This window comes from Carettochelys insculpta, chromosome 3, assembly GCF_033958435.1.
Source record: "Carettochelys insculpta isolate YL-2023 chromosome 3, ASM3395843v1, whole genome shotgun sequence".
NCBI classification, from domain to species: Eukaryota; Metazoa; Chordata; order Testudines; family Carettochelyidae; genus Carettochelys; species Carettochelys insculpta.
In genome coordinates, this window is record NC_134139.1 from 204,032,232 (window position 1) to 204,047,001 (window position 14,770).

Below are 14,770 nucleotides of genomic sequence, written 5' to 3' on the forward strand. Positions count from 1 at the left end.
TTCATCTCTTGTGGTTCCTACCAGTCCCACATGTTTATGATTCTATCATTTAGGACTTCTTCTACTCTGCCCCTCAGGACTTGAAGTCCCTTTCTCTCCTCACTCAGACCCCTTTTAAAAGTTGTGACAGGGTCAGGCCAGAGGGCTATGGAACTGTGATAGAAGGGAAATATATTAGTCTTATATTAAATAGGTCCCTGTTCCCAGAGTAAACTTGCAAGGGCTAATCCAGAACCAGCAGGAACCCTGACAGAATCAATTGGGAGAATTAAAATACCTGGAGCCAATTAGGAAGCTTGCAGACTCAAGTGAGACAAGCTAATCGGGACACCTGGAGCCAATGGAGAATCAGCTGGGACTAGTAATAAAAGGCTCCTCTTCTGTTGGCTCAGGGTGTGTGAGGAGTGGATAAGAAAAGGAGCAGTGAGAATTCTGAGAGGAGCAAGTCCAAGCAGGTATGAGAGGGCAAATGATAAGGACGGTGCTGGGGACTACTATGGGAAAGTGGCCCACGGAATCACTTGGAGGGGCAGCAGAAACTATGGAATTTGGTCTCCTCTCTTTTCCCTGTGCTGGCCAACGATGACAGTAGCTCACCAAACAGCAAGCTGGTGTCTAAACTCAGGGCTGCTGTGAGCCTCTGAGGCAAATAAGCCACTAATAAGAGTGGGACCACAAAGCTAGAGGAGGAGCTTTACCACAAAGTGCAGATGAAATCAGAAGAAATGACTACATAAAATGGCACCTTTTTATCTGGATAAATCTGCTCCCTGAAGATATTGAGAGTAATATCTGTTGGGTTTGGTGGTCAGAAATATTTGCTTTCATTTCCCCCCTTTAGCCCTGTGGAACCAACACAGATATGGGAAAACACATTAGATTCTGGAATGCTATCAAGGGAAATCTTGACTAAATTCTGATAAAAGAATAATATGGGTGATGAGTTGTGTGACCCAGCTGCACTGCCCCAGATATAGTCTGCAGGGTTTGAAATTAGGAAAAAAATCTTCCTTTCACTACAAAATGAGCCCCTTCTGAAGGCTTCAAACATATCTGGGACACTTGGTGGCAATCTCAGCAGAGTGGCCATGCATCACAAACCACTCTGGTCCAAGATGAAGCACTCGAGAAGCAAGAAAATAAAGAAAAGACACAGGGAATTCAATTTTGAAAGTTTACACACAATACAGACTAAGTTAATGTCACTGTGCTAAATTCTGATGTCTTGAAACAGTTATTACTGATTCCTTACTCTGGCAAAACATCTAGTGACTTCCATGAGATAAAGGGCTTGATGATTTGGCTCATCCACAGCAGGAAAATCTATCCTGAAATAATAGGATGGTTGCTAACTATGGGACTAAATTATTCTTGACTAAGTTGCATTAAAGTTTCCTCACATGAGCATGGGAAACCGGATTTGGCTTATATTTGAGGCAGCTACATGGTACTTACCTTGTCATTCATAAGCTGATGGTTCAGGGGTGTCCAGGTACTCATCTTGGTTTGTAGTTTGGGGCCATCCATGTTTCTGGGAGGTGCAAATGCCATCAGGCGATTGCAGGCTATCCTGATAGTCTTCTGCAGATGAGGCTAAAACAGATACCATAAAAGACAAGCATCACTTTTGTGATGCCCCATTACAGGTGCAAAAGCAATATATTAGTGAAAACCATGCATTTCATCATGAGGGAATGAAGAAGTTCCATGGCACAACAATAAGTCAAGTAAAACTCTTCCTTATACACTTGAATCCTGGAAAGTGAAGTTAACATGTCTTACCGAAAAGGACAATACCATGATTCTTTAGAGGCTTTTATGAGAAGCTTTACAGACACACAAAAGAATATCAAGACAAGACTTTTTCCAATAAAATCCCATTGGCAAAGCTGAATGAAGAAGAATCTAATGGTTGGATGCCTGGGAAAGTCCGAAAGGCCATTCAGACTCTATCAATATGCACAGCATCAAGCTCAGCTATTTAAGGGAATATCTATACTAAAAATTTGTCAACCTATGCTAAGTCAGCTGATGGCCATTGCAATACTTTCTGTGGTGGTTCAGGACCACACTGCCCTTCTTCTTTCAGTGGTGCACTTCCTCAGTGACTTAATAGGGGCAGTGTGGAGAGCTGGGACTGGGCTCTCAGCTCCATGCACAGAGCCCCTCAAGAGCCAGGCTGCCCTGGGACTCCCTGCTTGGGAGCCCAGATGCTGTCAAAGGTTCTCCACTCCCAGCCGGGCTCTTGCCCATGTTCCTGGTTCTCCACTCCCAGCCTGGGTCTTGCCCATGTTCCTGGTTCCTCACTCACAGCTGGGCTCTTGCTCAGGTTCCTGGTTCCCCACTCCCTGCTGCCTCAAGGCTCCCAGCTCCCCACCAGTAGCTTGGTGGCTACCCCTCACCCCCACAGCTTTCAGTTCCATGCTCCTGGCTAGGGGGCTGCCATACTCTTGGCAGAAAGTAGGGAGCCCTGTCAGCTGCCAAGATCCTGGCAGGGAGTAGAGAGGGCAGCAGCTCTGCTTGGCAGGAGGAAAGCCAGGATGCCAGGGGACAGTCCAGCATGGGGAGAGGAGTCTGGTGGGTGCTGCCCAGCTTGTGGCCCTGGGGACGCAATCTGGCTCCAGCAGGAGCCCCTCATACACCCATCTTTCTTGCTAATTTCAGGTTCTAGCCTGCCACTGTGAAGCTGATAATAATGAAGGCCAACAGCCAATTAAGTAACCCCTAGAGTACACTCTTTCAGGGAGGTGAAGTTGTTCTGTCTGTGTAGTAGGGCACTTATCTTGCTTTGAACAAGCCTATCATGTGTACACTGACATAATTAGGTTGACTCAAGCTGCTTTATGATAACCTAAGGCTTTACTGTAGCTTAAGCCTCTGAGCTTAATACTGCCCACCCTATCACAGTATCTGAGCACCTTCCACGTAAAATCAAAAGCAACAGCAAAATCCCATGTGGATTTTATGGAGTCTCTGGGTTTTCAGTGTGGGTTGTTGGTTGAAGGTTTTTTGTTGTTGTTGTTATTGTTGTCAACGTGCCTGTTTCAGGCCCCTGGATATATGCAACATAAGACTACAACCCCTTTAAAATGTTTAGCTAGGTGTTTATACCATGCTCAGCACCTTTATAGCTATATGCACTAAGGGCTTGATTCAACGTCCACTGAAATGGATCTGGAGTTAATTTAGTTAGGGCTAGATTGTAAATTATGGTTCTGCTCTGGGAACAGACCAGAAAAAGAACTGTATCTCAGAAGCTGCGTCTACACGTGCACGCTACTTCGAAGTAGCGGCAGTAACTTCGAAATAGCGCCCGTCACGTCTACACGTGTTGGGCGCTATTTCGAAGTTGAAATCGACGTTAGGCGGCGAGACGTCGAAGTCGCTAACCCCATGAGGGGATGGGAATAGCACCCTACTTCGACGTTCAACATCGAAGTAGGGACGTGTAGACGATCCGCGTCCCACAACATCGAAATAGTGGGGTCCTCCATGGCGGCCATCAGCTGGGGGGTTGAGAGATACTCTCTCTCCAGCCCTTGCGGGGCTCTGTGGTCACCGTGGGCAGCAGCCCTTAGCCCAGGGCTTCTGGCTGCTGCTGCTGCAGCTGGGGGTCCGTGCTGCATATACAGGGTCTGCAACTAGTTGTTGGCTCTGTGTATCTTGCACTGTTTAATGAAAGTGTGTCTGGGAGGGGCCCTTTAAGGGAGCGACTTGCTGTTGAGTCCGCCCCGTGACCCTGTCTGCAGCTGTGCCTGGCTCCCTTATTTCGATGTGTGCTACTTTGGCGTGTAGACGTTCCCTCGCTGTGCCTATTTCGATGTTGGGCTGAGCAACGTCGAAGTTGAACATCGACGTTGCCAGCCCTGGAGGACGTGTAGACGTTATTCATCGAAATAGCCTATTTCGATGTCGCAACATCGAAATAAGCTATTTCGAAGTTGGGTGCACGTGTAGACGTAGCCAGAGAGTCATAATCTGAGCAGGGGTAAAAGATGGAGTCAGAGTGAACTAAATCTGCTTTTATTTCCGTATGCGTCTGAGTGAAGGCTATGAGAATCTAATCTCTAAGGATGATTCCACAGAATTTATGAGGAAAAAACATTTAAATCTGCTTAAAGAAAAAGATCAGCTTTGGACAGCTGGTACGTCATTAAAATCATTATTCAAAACAATGGTTCAAGGGAACATTATCCTCTTCCACAGGCTGAAGGTGCCGAAAAAGAAATCCAGGACCTCAAGTCTCTATAAATTGTGTCTAAACGAGGGCTCAGAAGGAGAAAATCCCTCTGTATCTTCACCTGCTTTTTTGGAGGAAATCTTACCCAGGTAAATATGAACCATTGTTGCCAACAGACAGGATTGTTCCTTCAATTACAAGCTCCAACTGAGCAAGATTCTTAGGCATACAGATAACTTTTAGCATGTGAGTAGGTTCACTGACTTTAATGGGACTATTTAAGCGCTTCACGTTATGCATGTGCATAAGAAGACTGCTGCAGCCCAGCCTTAGGCTGAAAACCTTCTGGGGTGGAGGCTGGGATTTTTTATTTTATACATATACAGCAGCCAGCACAATATGGGTCCCTCAAGCCTAACTAGGTCTCTGTATGATATTGTCACATTGCTACAGCTATTATACTATTACTAATAAATAAATTAAGTGGGTCTTTCCAATCAGGAATTATGTAGAATGCTTTCCCTGTTTTTTTGATCAGTGAATGACCCAGTGAGGTTTTGGAACAAATCTGGAAGCCAATCACTTTTTTTCAGGCTTCTGACACTGTAGAGAAAACAAGTTGCAAAGAATTTATGCAGTTGGATCTCGACATTCCCGAGTGCCACATTCACAAATTCAATTATTCCTGAGTGGCCTCGCTTCCCTGGGGTTCTGGGGCTGGGAGCGCTGGCAAGCACTGCTTCCCCAGGGCCCTGGGCAGGAGTGTTTCCCAGGGCTCCAGGGCAGGGAGCTCCCCACCCCCATTCATGACAATCAACATTTGTGAGGGTTCTAAACACAGAACCCTTGCAAATGTTGGGACCCTATTGTACATTTGTCTTTAAGAAGATTAACACTGGAAATACTTTTGCACTGTTTCTCCTACTAGGCTATACAGTGCTTTTTTTGTATAAAAACAGAGGAGCTGGAATGGTTCCTTGCTTCCTTCCTTCCCCTCACACCACTGGGTTCCTACAGCTGGAGTTCCCATGCCCTGAGCTTCTGCAGGGTGGAGGGGGCTCCGGTTCCTGCCGCCCATGCTGTTGCACATACAGGGGGGCTCCAGCAGCCCTGTGGCTGGGAGCTGGCTGGGATGCTGATCCTTGCTGGCAGCTCCAGCCACGGGAGCCCTGGTGAGGAGGTCCAGTATGCACTACCAGCACGTACCGCCAGAAAAAAAGCTGTGAGGTTATATATCATTTTAAAAAACATAAAGTGGCTCTTTCCTGATTTTGATGCGCATATAATACCCAATCTTCCAAACACTCATTTGCTTTCTTACATTTGACTAGCAGAATGAGATTCAAAATGATTCGGAAATGATTTTAAGCGCCTCTCTTCCTGCATTTTTGTGGATTTTGTTTTGGATGTTTCTATTGATCCTGTGGCCTGTGTCATTGGGGTTTCTCTTACAATTGGAGACCTCAGATCAAGTGTGTCACTGCCCAAGTATTTTTTTGTTTTTGTTTTTTGCTTTTTAATTCTCTTTTGTGGCACCAAATAAATGTCACTTCTATGGGTTTAAATAGTAGTGGTTTTTATCCAAGTACTTATCCAGGTATGTGAAAGATTTTCTCTTTATCCTCAATCCCATAACAGGCTTTAAAGAGTCTACATGAGGACCCATCCCCATGCAGCCAGTGGCAGGATTAGAATATTAGACTCAAAATATTGTAAAGACTGAATAATTTATTTTAAATGAAGTATCTTTAAATAATATCTGAAGTCCCTAACATGGTTATTAGGTGCCTGTTCAGTAAATATTTCAGCGTGTTTATTTTAAAGATTTTGTGATGGCAGGATGATTTATAGGCCTTGTGGGCAAAAGGAAAGTTTACTCTGATACAGTACATATTGCTATCTTGCCATATCTACAAGTACTACAAAGCTCATAGCAAACACCTTTATATAACTCTTTGCTGATAGCAACACACTCTGGCTATGTGTATCCTGGAGGGTTTTGTCGGCAAAACCCAGGGACCGTCCAAGGCATAAATCGACAGAACACAGCACATTAGTCGACAGTTGTATCCCACTCCACGACCGCGTCTACACGTGCACGCTACTTCGAAGTAGCGGCGCCAACTTCGAAATAGTGCCCGTCACGGCTACACGTGTTGGGCGCTATTTCAAAGTTGAAATCAATGTTAGGCAGTGAGACGTCGAAGTCGCTAACCCCATGAGGGGATGGGAATAGCGCCCTACTTCGAAGGTGAACATCGAAGTAGGGCACGTGTAGACGATCCGCATCCCGCAACATCGAAATAGCGGGGTCTGCCATGGCGGCCATCAGCTGAGGGGTTGAGAGACACTCTCTCTCCAGCCCCTGTGGGGCTCTGTGGTCACCGTGTGCAGCAGCCCTTAGCCCAGGGCTTCTGGCTGCTGCTGCTGCAGCTGGGGATCCATGCTGCATGCACAGGGTCTGCAACCAGTTGTCGGCTCTGTGGATCTTGTGTTGTTTAGTGCAACTGTGTCTGGGAGGGGCCCTTTAAGGGAGCGGCTTGCTGTTGAGTCTGCCCTGTGACCCTGTCTGCAGCTGTTCCTGGCACCCTTATTTCGATGTGTGCTACTTTGGCGTGTAGACGTTCCCTCGCAGCACCTATTTCGATGTGGTGCTGCCCAACGTCGAAGTTGAACGTCGACGTTGCCAGCCCTGGAGGATGTGTAGACATTATTCATCGAAATAGACTATTTCGATGTCGCTACATTGAAATAAGCTATTTCGATGTAGCGTGCACGTGTAGACGTAGCCTACATGAGGCAAAATGCCGCTGTCAGAAAGCCGGTCTGGACATTTGGGCGGGGGGGGTGGGGGCGGCTCTGTCAACAGACAGGGCTTCTGGGACACGGAGCAGCCCTGTCAGCTGTGCTTCCAGTTGGCTGTTCTGCAGATAGAGTGGCTGGGCAGTTCAGCTGCACTCTGTTGACAGAGCAGATTGCTCTTGCTCTAATCCTGCCACTGGCTCCATAACTTCCAACAAAAACTTCTGTCAACAAATTGCTGTAATCTAGACATAGCCTAATCCTGCAGTCTTTATCCAATCAAGTTTCTCACTGGTGCCAATGGGAGCTTTGCTTCTGAAAATGCAGCAGGATCAATTCCAGCAGTTCACCATCTCCCTGTGTTTTTCTATCTATTTAAAACTATTATGGAAGCAGAGGAGTGAAGAGAAACATTAAAACATACAAACTTCCTGTCCTGTCTGTCTTTTGATGTAATAAGGTTTAGTTAAATCAGTATCAGAGAGGTTAGCCTGTATCTTCAAGAACAAAAACAAGTCCTGTGGCACCTTATAGACGAACAGATATTTTGGAGCAGAAACTTTCGTGGGCAAAGACCCACTTCATCAGATGCATGAGTGGGGGGCGGGTTTCAGAGGCAGATTTAAAGAGTGGGGTCCCAGTAAAAGGCAGGGCCAGAGCTAACAAGGTCTATTCAATCAAGGTGGAAAAGTACTAGTAGTACTACTGATAAAGGGCCTTTTCCACCTTGTCAGCTCTGGCCCTGCCTTTTACTGGGACCCCACTCTTTAAATCCTCCTCTGAACCCTGCCCCCCACCCCACCCCCACTCATGCATCTGATGAAAGGGGTCTTTGCCCATGAAAGCTTCTGCTCCAAAATATCTGTTAGTCTATAAGGTGCCACAGGACTTCTTGTTGTAGTTAGATCAGGAGACTCTCTGACAGGACTCCTGGTTTCTAGTTTGTTTTTGATGGGGAGTTTCTGAATGCAGTTATAGTAAGTAGATGACAGGTTGCAAAGCCAAGCACTCCAAAGTTAGGAAAGGCCAGAATTAAAGTTGCCTGTGAAACCTTAATTGGGCTTCTTTGTGTATTGCATTAGGATATAGTTTAACCTATATGACAACACACCATTTTTTCTACAGCACCCTCACCTCATCTGAGGCACGGAAAGGACCTTATAAAACTACAGAGTAGTGAAGTGGTTCAGAACAAATTAACAAATAAACAAACAGTCAGGTAGTCATATCCCATTTCTGAGGAAGAACTTATTATCAAAGCATCAAAACTTACGCAGAAATAATCCCAACCCTGGGTTCCCAGCCTTCTTCCAACCCAAGCTCCTTTTTCCTGTTTCTTAAACAAGTCTTGGTATAACCCCTTTCTTAAATATTTGTCTAAACATGAGTCACATAGTACCACTCTATCCTATCATATGCCCATGTCCCCAGTCACATATGAAAAGAATCTGCAGTCACATGACATTCACCAGACCTACAGTCCATAGTGAATGAACCAGGCCACAGAGCCAGATATCAGGGGGTAATTTCCACCCTGGTCTTCTTCATGGCATGTGGCTATTTAACAGGGGCATGGTCCGTGATCTTCACCAGGTGTTGAGACCATATGGTGAAACATATAGCCACATCATGGAGTTACGCCATGACATTGTACTGGCTTGCAGTAGCTTGTCCCTTAGGCACTGAAGTGACCTGTGCAACATGCAGACCAAAGGAGAAGAGGTTATTGGAACAGGTACAACTCATAAGGCAACATTTTTTTTAAACTTTGGACTCTTACAATAGAGATATTTGCCAATACTCCTTACTCAGATTGAAAGTTGTAATTCACCTGTTTTTACTTCAACTGCAGGCACTGGGAAGGCATCACTACTACTAGCTTTTATTCTCAAATTAGAGATAAAAACTGAATACAATAGTCTGGTTTTGATGTCAGAACAATGGATCTGCATTGTTCATTTTATGATATCTCTACTATATGAATTAAAACATTATCTAATTCTTGAATCAGTACCTTCCTAGACACAGGACCTTCCTTTCCAAACCCTGCAATCTGGTCTGATCTGGATGCAATACTCACTGAAATGAGTCTTCCCAAGTGCAGTAATGAAGACATATCTAAAGTTATTAAGTAACTCCTGGCTTCTTCCATCTGCTTTCTAGCTGGGTTTCCTCTATGCACCCCTTAAGGAGAATTAGCCTCCCTACCTAATAAATGGGGGGGCCTAAACTTAGTTCCTAAAACTCAGAAGAACAATACCACTCTCTCTTCTTCTGTGATTTTAGAAAAAATGAGTAGTCCAGTGACACCTTAAAAACTAACAAAGCGCATAAGCTTTTGTGGATAAAAATTACTTTGTCGAATGCAACCTGATACAGATTAAGGTAAACTGTGATTTTAGAGAGATTCAAAACATGATGATGGATACAACACAACCACATTCTATGATTCTGACAAGGATTTCACCTTCTAGAATATGGGTCAGCAGCCCCCCCAGCATGGGTGCCAAGTGGCACGCAAGCTGATTTTCATCGGCTTGCGAGGCAGGAGCTCAGCCTCGCCCCGCTTCCCCATGCAGCCAGCAGCTTGTTCAAGGCCATGCCTCCTGTGGATTAACAAAAGATCAGCTAATGCTACCTACCACTACCTAAATGGTAAAGCTCTGCCTCTTCATTTATTTATTAATGAATCTGTTGTGAGTAGGACTATTAGTGACTTTAAAAAGTATCACAGGCAGTCAGACCGTACACAGAGGTCAAAAGGTCAAATTTCGCACTCCACCTCGGAAAGGTTGCTGACCTCTGTTCTAGAACAACATGGGCATATACTGGGAGTCTGCCTGAGATCTGGTAACTTGGACCGATTGCTGACATAGGCAACTGACCACTTTTCAATTACTGTATTCATGTATTAAATCAGCAGGGCTAAAACAGACAGTGTATGTTAACAGCAAACTCAGGTAGCACGTCACTGCTGTCCTATATCCTCCCCCAGGATATAGTTAGATGGGAGGAAAATTTGGGTGCTCTAAGACAGTGGTTCTCACTCAGGGGTCTGATACCCCCACCAGACTGCAAGCAGGTGTCGGGGGTCCACCAAGCATGGCTGGTGTTAGATTCACCTGGGACAATAACAGAAAGCCGAAGGCCTGCCCTGTAGGACTGCAGCCCAGGGCCATGCATCCCACCAACCAGGGTGGAAGTTGAAGCCTGAGGAACTTGGATTCATGGTGTCCCCTGTAGTATGGAATCTCGAGCAACAGCCCTGCTTTCTCCTCTCTAACACAGGTTATAGCTTGTATATATGGAAAAACAGTTGTTGTGGCATAGTTGGGCCATGGAGTTTTTATAGCATGTTGGTAGGGCCCTCAGAAGAAAAAGGTGAGAACCCCTGCTCTAGGTCTGCCCAGGAAAACTGCACCTCAGCAGCCATCCTGGAGACCAGAGAAATCTACTCATCTGAGAACTAGAAGGTCTAGTGACAGCCAATCAGAGCCAAACAGGCTCAGATAAAAAAGAGCTGCAGTCTCTTAGCAAGTCAGCATGTAGGCAGCAGCAGAGGAGTGGGAGTACTTCTTTAGCATCAAGGCTCTACTAAACAGATACAAACTTTGTATCTGCATCCACATTCGCATCCATATCCTCAAAAATGGGCCACGGAGAGTGACATCCTTATCTGTGGGTGTGGATACACACAGATACAAAGCAGATATCCACAGATTTGTAGGGCTCCATCTGCAGAAGATGCATAAATAAGTAGAGCTTATGGTAGGATGAACCCATGGAAAGACTGCAAAGAGAGAAGACCCTGAGGACCCTGGGGTTGAGCTAGAAATGGACATAAAAGTGCGTAGGAGATAAAAAGTATCACCGGTTCCAGGACCATCCATAGAAGTCAAAAGGTCAAATGTCTCACGTCACCTCCGAAAAGTTGTTGACTCCTGTTCTAGAACAACATGGGTATATACTAGGAATCATAGGCAGGATCTGCCTGAGATCTGGTAACTTGGACTGCCTGCCTATATAGCCAATTGACAACTTTTCAATTGCTGTATTCATGTATTAAATCAGCAGAGCTAAAACAGACAATATGGCTGTGTCTACACTATAAAAATAACTTCAAAGTTGCTTATTTTGAAATACAACTTCGAAGTTGAGCATGTACACACACCATACTTTGAAGTTAAATTTCGAAGTAGGGCACAACTCCATTCCTGGGAATGGAATAAGGACTTCGAAATTGGGCTCCCTACTTCAAAGTTAACTTTGAAATAAGAGAAAATGCGTATAGACTCTCTGCGGGCTACTTCGAAGTTAGTTCCTAGTGTAGACACACCCTAAATGTTAACAGCAAACTCAGGTAGCACCTCACTGCTTTCCTATATCCTGCCCCAGGACAGAGTGAGATGGGAGGAAAATTTGGGTGCCTAGAAGATGCAAGGACCTTTAGGAAGAGGTCCAAACACTAGCAAAGAACTGACCTACTGAGCAGTATGTGGCTACTACATATAGAGTTCCTGCAGGTGGGTTCCCCTACTGGTCACAGTTAAAATGGTGTAAGCCCCAAGAAGGGTAGAGGTCATAGTTAAGAACCCAAATCTGTGGCAGAATGTAAAGGGCTCAAAGTCAGTTCTGAAGACTCCAGGGAGGGTAAACAGATTGCTTAGTTATTGGACTCTGTACTGCCCCAGAAGGAGCTCGTTTGGACTTTGTGACTTGGGTGGAGGGCTGAGCCACTTAAGTCCTGCCAAGCAGTGTTGGCAACCTATAGGGGGTGCCAGGAAGGCAAAAAGGACTGTGGTACCTCAGGCTAGTGCAAGGAAACGCTTGAATGGCGAGTGTTATCCTTATTGTCCCAGAGGAATTTACTACACTGTTGGGTATTTATCAGCGCTCTTCTTTGGTTCTTTCTGGATCATCAAGACTTCTCTTTGACCAAGCAACATTCTTCCCAAAGCTGCCCAGCACAAATCCAGGGGAGACTGTCTCTTGCAACGGTTCCTTCACAATTCAATCAGTTAAGGAATCTTCGTACATACAGTGCTTTGCAAGTTAAATGGGCCACACAAGTACTAAGTATTATTCTTTGTAGCTATGGGCAACCTTAATTATATGGGTAATATGCTTGGAGCTGCTTATAGATAAGGATCAAGAAGCCAAATTCCAGTGTCATTGAACATGATTTTACTGGTTGCCTTATGATACAGTTCTGCACCACTAGCAAAAGGAGTTGTTTATTACAGAAAAATAATCCCAGTCCCCCGTGATCCAGCTCCCATTAAAGATAACAAAACAGACCTTCTTTAATTTCAACAGGACTGGGTTAAACCCACTGTTTCAAAAATAATTTGATAGCATTAAATCATTCTTAAATGTGATGCATGATCATATCATATTAACCAAAGGCATAAACTCATTTCCTTTGGCTGTGTTAATTTAGGCTTATCCCTCTGAAATACCATTCCAGGGGCTTCCGCAAACCAGTCAGAGTAAATCTTCCAGATGCACTATTTTCTTAATAGTTTTTTTATCCACTCTGGAAATAAGCCTTCCTGGCTCATTAGCCTCATTTTCCCCAAGGTATAAAATCACTTTTTATACAGAATAGCAACAGAGAGGTAGCCATGCTAGTCTGTACTCCAGCAAAACAAAGCAGCAGAAATATAGCACTTTAAAGACTAATAATGATTTATTCAGTGATGAACTTTCGTGGGACAGACCCACTGCTTAGCTAAGCAGTGGGTCTGTCCCACGAAAGCTCATCATGAAATAACTAATTTTATTAATCTTTAAAGTGCTACATTTCTGCTGCTTTTTTTTAAATACAGAAATAATCTAACAATCATTATCCACATGATGGTATAATAGTATACCATCACCAGGAAATAAATTTAATTGAACTAACCAAACTCAAAGGCTTAGGAAGGAAGTGAGAAGGACTGCTTTTAAATGACCATGCTGGGAGTAAACAGTAGTTAATTAAATTCAGACACAACAGTATATGTGAAAGTGTTATAGACCATAGCAGCAGAGGGGTGAGCAATGTAAACCCTATTTTAAGACCAGTGAGCACACAACGATTTGTAATGCAATACATGTTTACTGCAGGACATTCACAAACTTTTTACATAATCTATTTCCTCAAACTTTCCGTGTGTGTTTGTATCACTGTTTTCCTGATGTTCACTCCTGAATCTTCTCTCTCACTGGAGCACACTGGCAGAGTTATCCAATGTTTCAAGATCACAGATCATTTGATATTTAGATATGAGTTGTTCATTTTTGAGCTTTTAGTTGTTCACTCTTTATCAAAAATAATCAGGAAGGTTCTTTTTTGTTTTGGTTTTTTTTTAAACTTTGTAATTATAGCATCAGCAGCTGCAAAGAAGTCCTTGAAGAGCCACATGCAGCCCTGGAACCTCAGTTTGCAGACCCCTGGGCTAGGGGAACCATTCCTACCCATCCTGGCTAACAGCCATTGATGGACGTCCTTGGTTGACTGTGTGTTGTGTGAAGAAATACTTCCTTTTATTGGTTTAAAACCTGCTACCTATGAATTTAAATTGGTGGCCCCCTAGTTCTTGTGTTATAGGAACAAGTAAGTAACTTTTCCGTACTTACTTTTTCCACACCAGTCATAACTTCATGGATCTCTATCATACCGCCTCTTAGTCTCCTCTTTTCTAAACTGAAAAGTCCCAGTCTTTTTAATCTCTCTAAATATGGCAGCTGTTTCACACCCCTAGTCATTTTTCACCCTTTTCTGAACCTTTTCCAATGTCCATATATATTTTTGAGATGAGATGACCACACCTGCACACAATATTCAAGATGTGGGCATAACATGGATTTATAGAAAGGCAATAAGATATTCTCTGTCTTCTTTATTCCTTTTATAATGACTCCTAACTTTCTGTTTGCTTTTTTTGACACATGCTGCACACTGAGTGGATGTTTTCAGAAAACTATCCACAACAACAAGATCTCTGTCTTGAGTGGTAATTAGTAATTTAATCCCCATCATTTCACATGTAGAGTTGGGATTTCCAACATACATTACTTTGCATTTATCAACATTAATCATTATCTAATATTTTGGTGCCCAGTCACCTAGTTTTCAGAGATCCTTTTGAAGCTGTTCACTCTGCTTTAGACTTAACTATCTTGAGCAGTTTAGTATGATCTGCAAATTTTACCACCTCACTGTTTACCCCATTCTTCAGATGATTTACAAATACATTGAATATGACTCGTCCCATCACAGACCCCTGCGGGACAAAACTAGTGATCTCACATCATTCTGATCACTGACCATTTATTCCTATCCTTTGTTTCCTATCTTTTAACTATCAACACACAAGAAGACCATCCCTCTTATTCCGTTACAATTTACTTTGCTTAAGAGCCTTTGGTGAAGGACCTTTCAGAAGCTTTCTGGAAATCTAAGTATCATAGAATTCTAGGGCTGGAAGGGACTTCAGGAGTTCATCTAGTTCAGCCTCCTGCTTCAAGCAGGATCAACCCCAGCTAAATCATCCCAGCCATGACTGTGTCAAACCGGGACTAAAAAACCTCTTGGGATGGAGATTCTACCACCTCTCTCGGTAACGCTTCCAGTGCTTCACCACCCTCCTGGTGAAATAGTTTTTCCTAATATCCAACCTACACCTCTCCCTCTGTAACTTCAAACCATTACTCCTTGTTTTGCCATCTGTCACAAGTGAGAACAATCTCCCTCCATCCTCCTCACAGCTCCCTTTCAGGAAGTTGAAAGCTGCTATAAACCCC

At 44.1% G+C, this 14,770-nt stretch overlaps 1 protein-coding gene across 1 annotated transcript in view; it reads right to left on the reverse strand.

Annotated features, from left to right (window-relative positions):
* FBXO16 (F-box protein 16) overlaps positions 1-14,770 on the reverse strand; it is a 59,676-nt gene that overhangs the window by 38,734 nt on the left and 6,172 nt on the right. The window contains exon 2 of the mRNA XM_074991457.1: positions 1,456-1,593. Coding sequence (XP_074847558.1) covers positions 1,456-1,551 — 96 coding nt within the window. The 5' untranslated portion in view covers positions 1,552-1,593. The remainder of the gene's footprint in view (positions 1-1,455; positions 1,594-14,770) is intronic.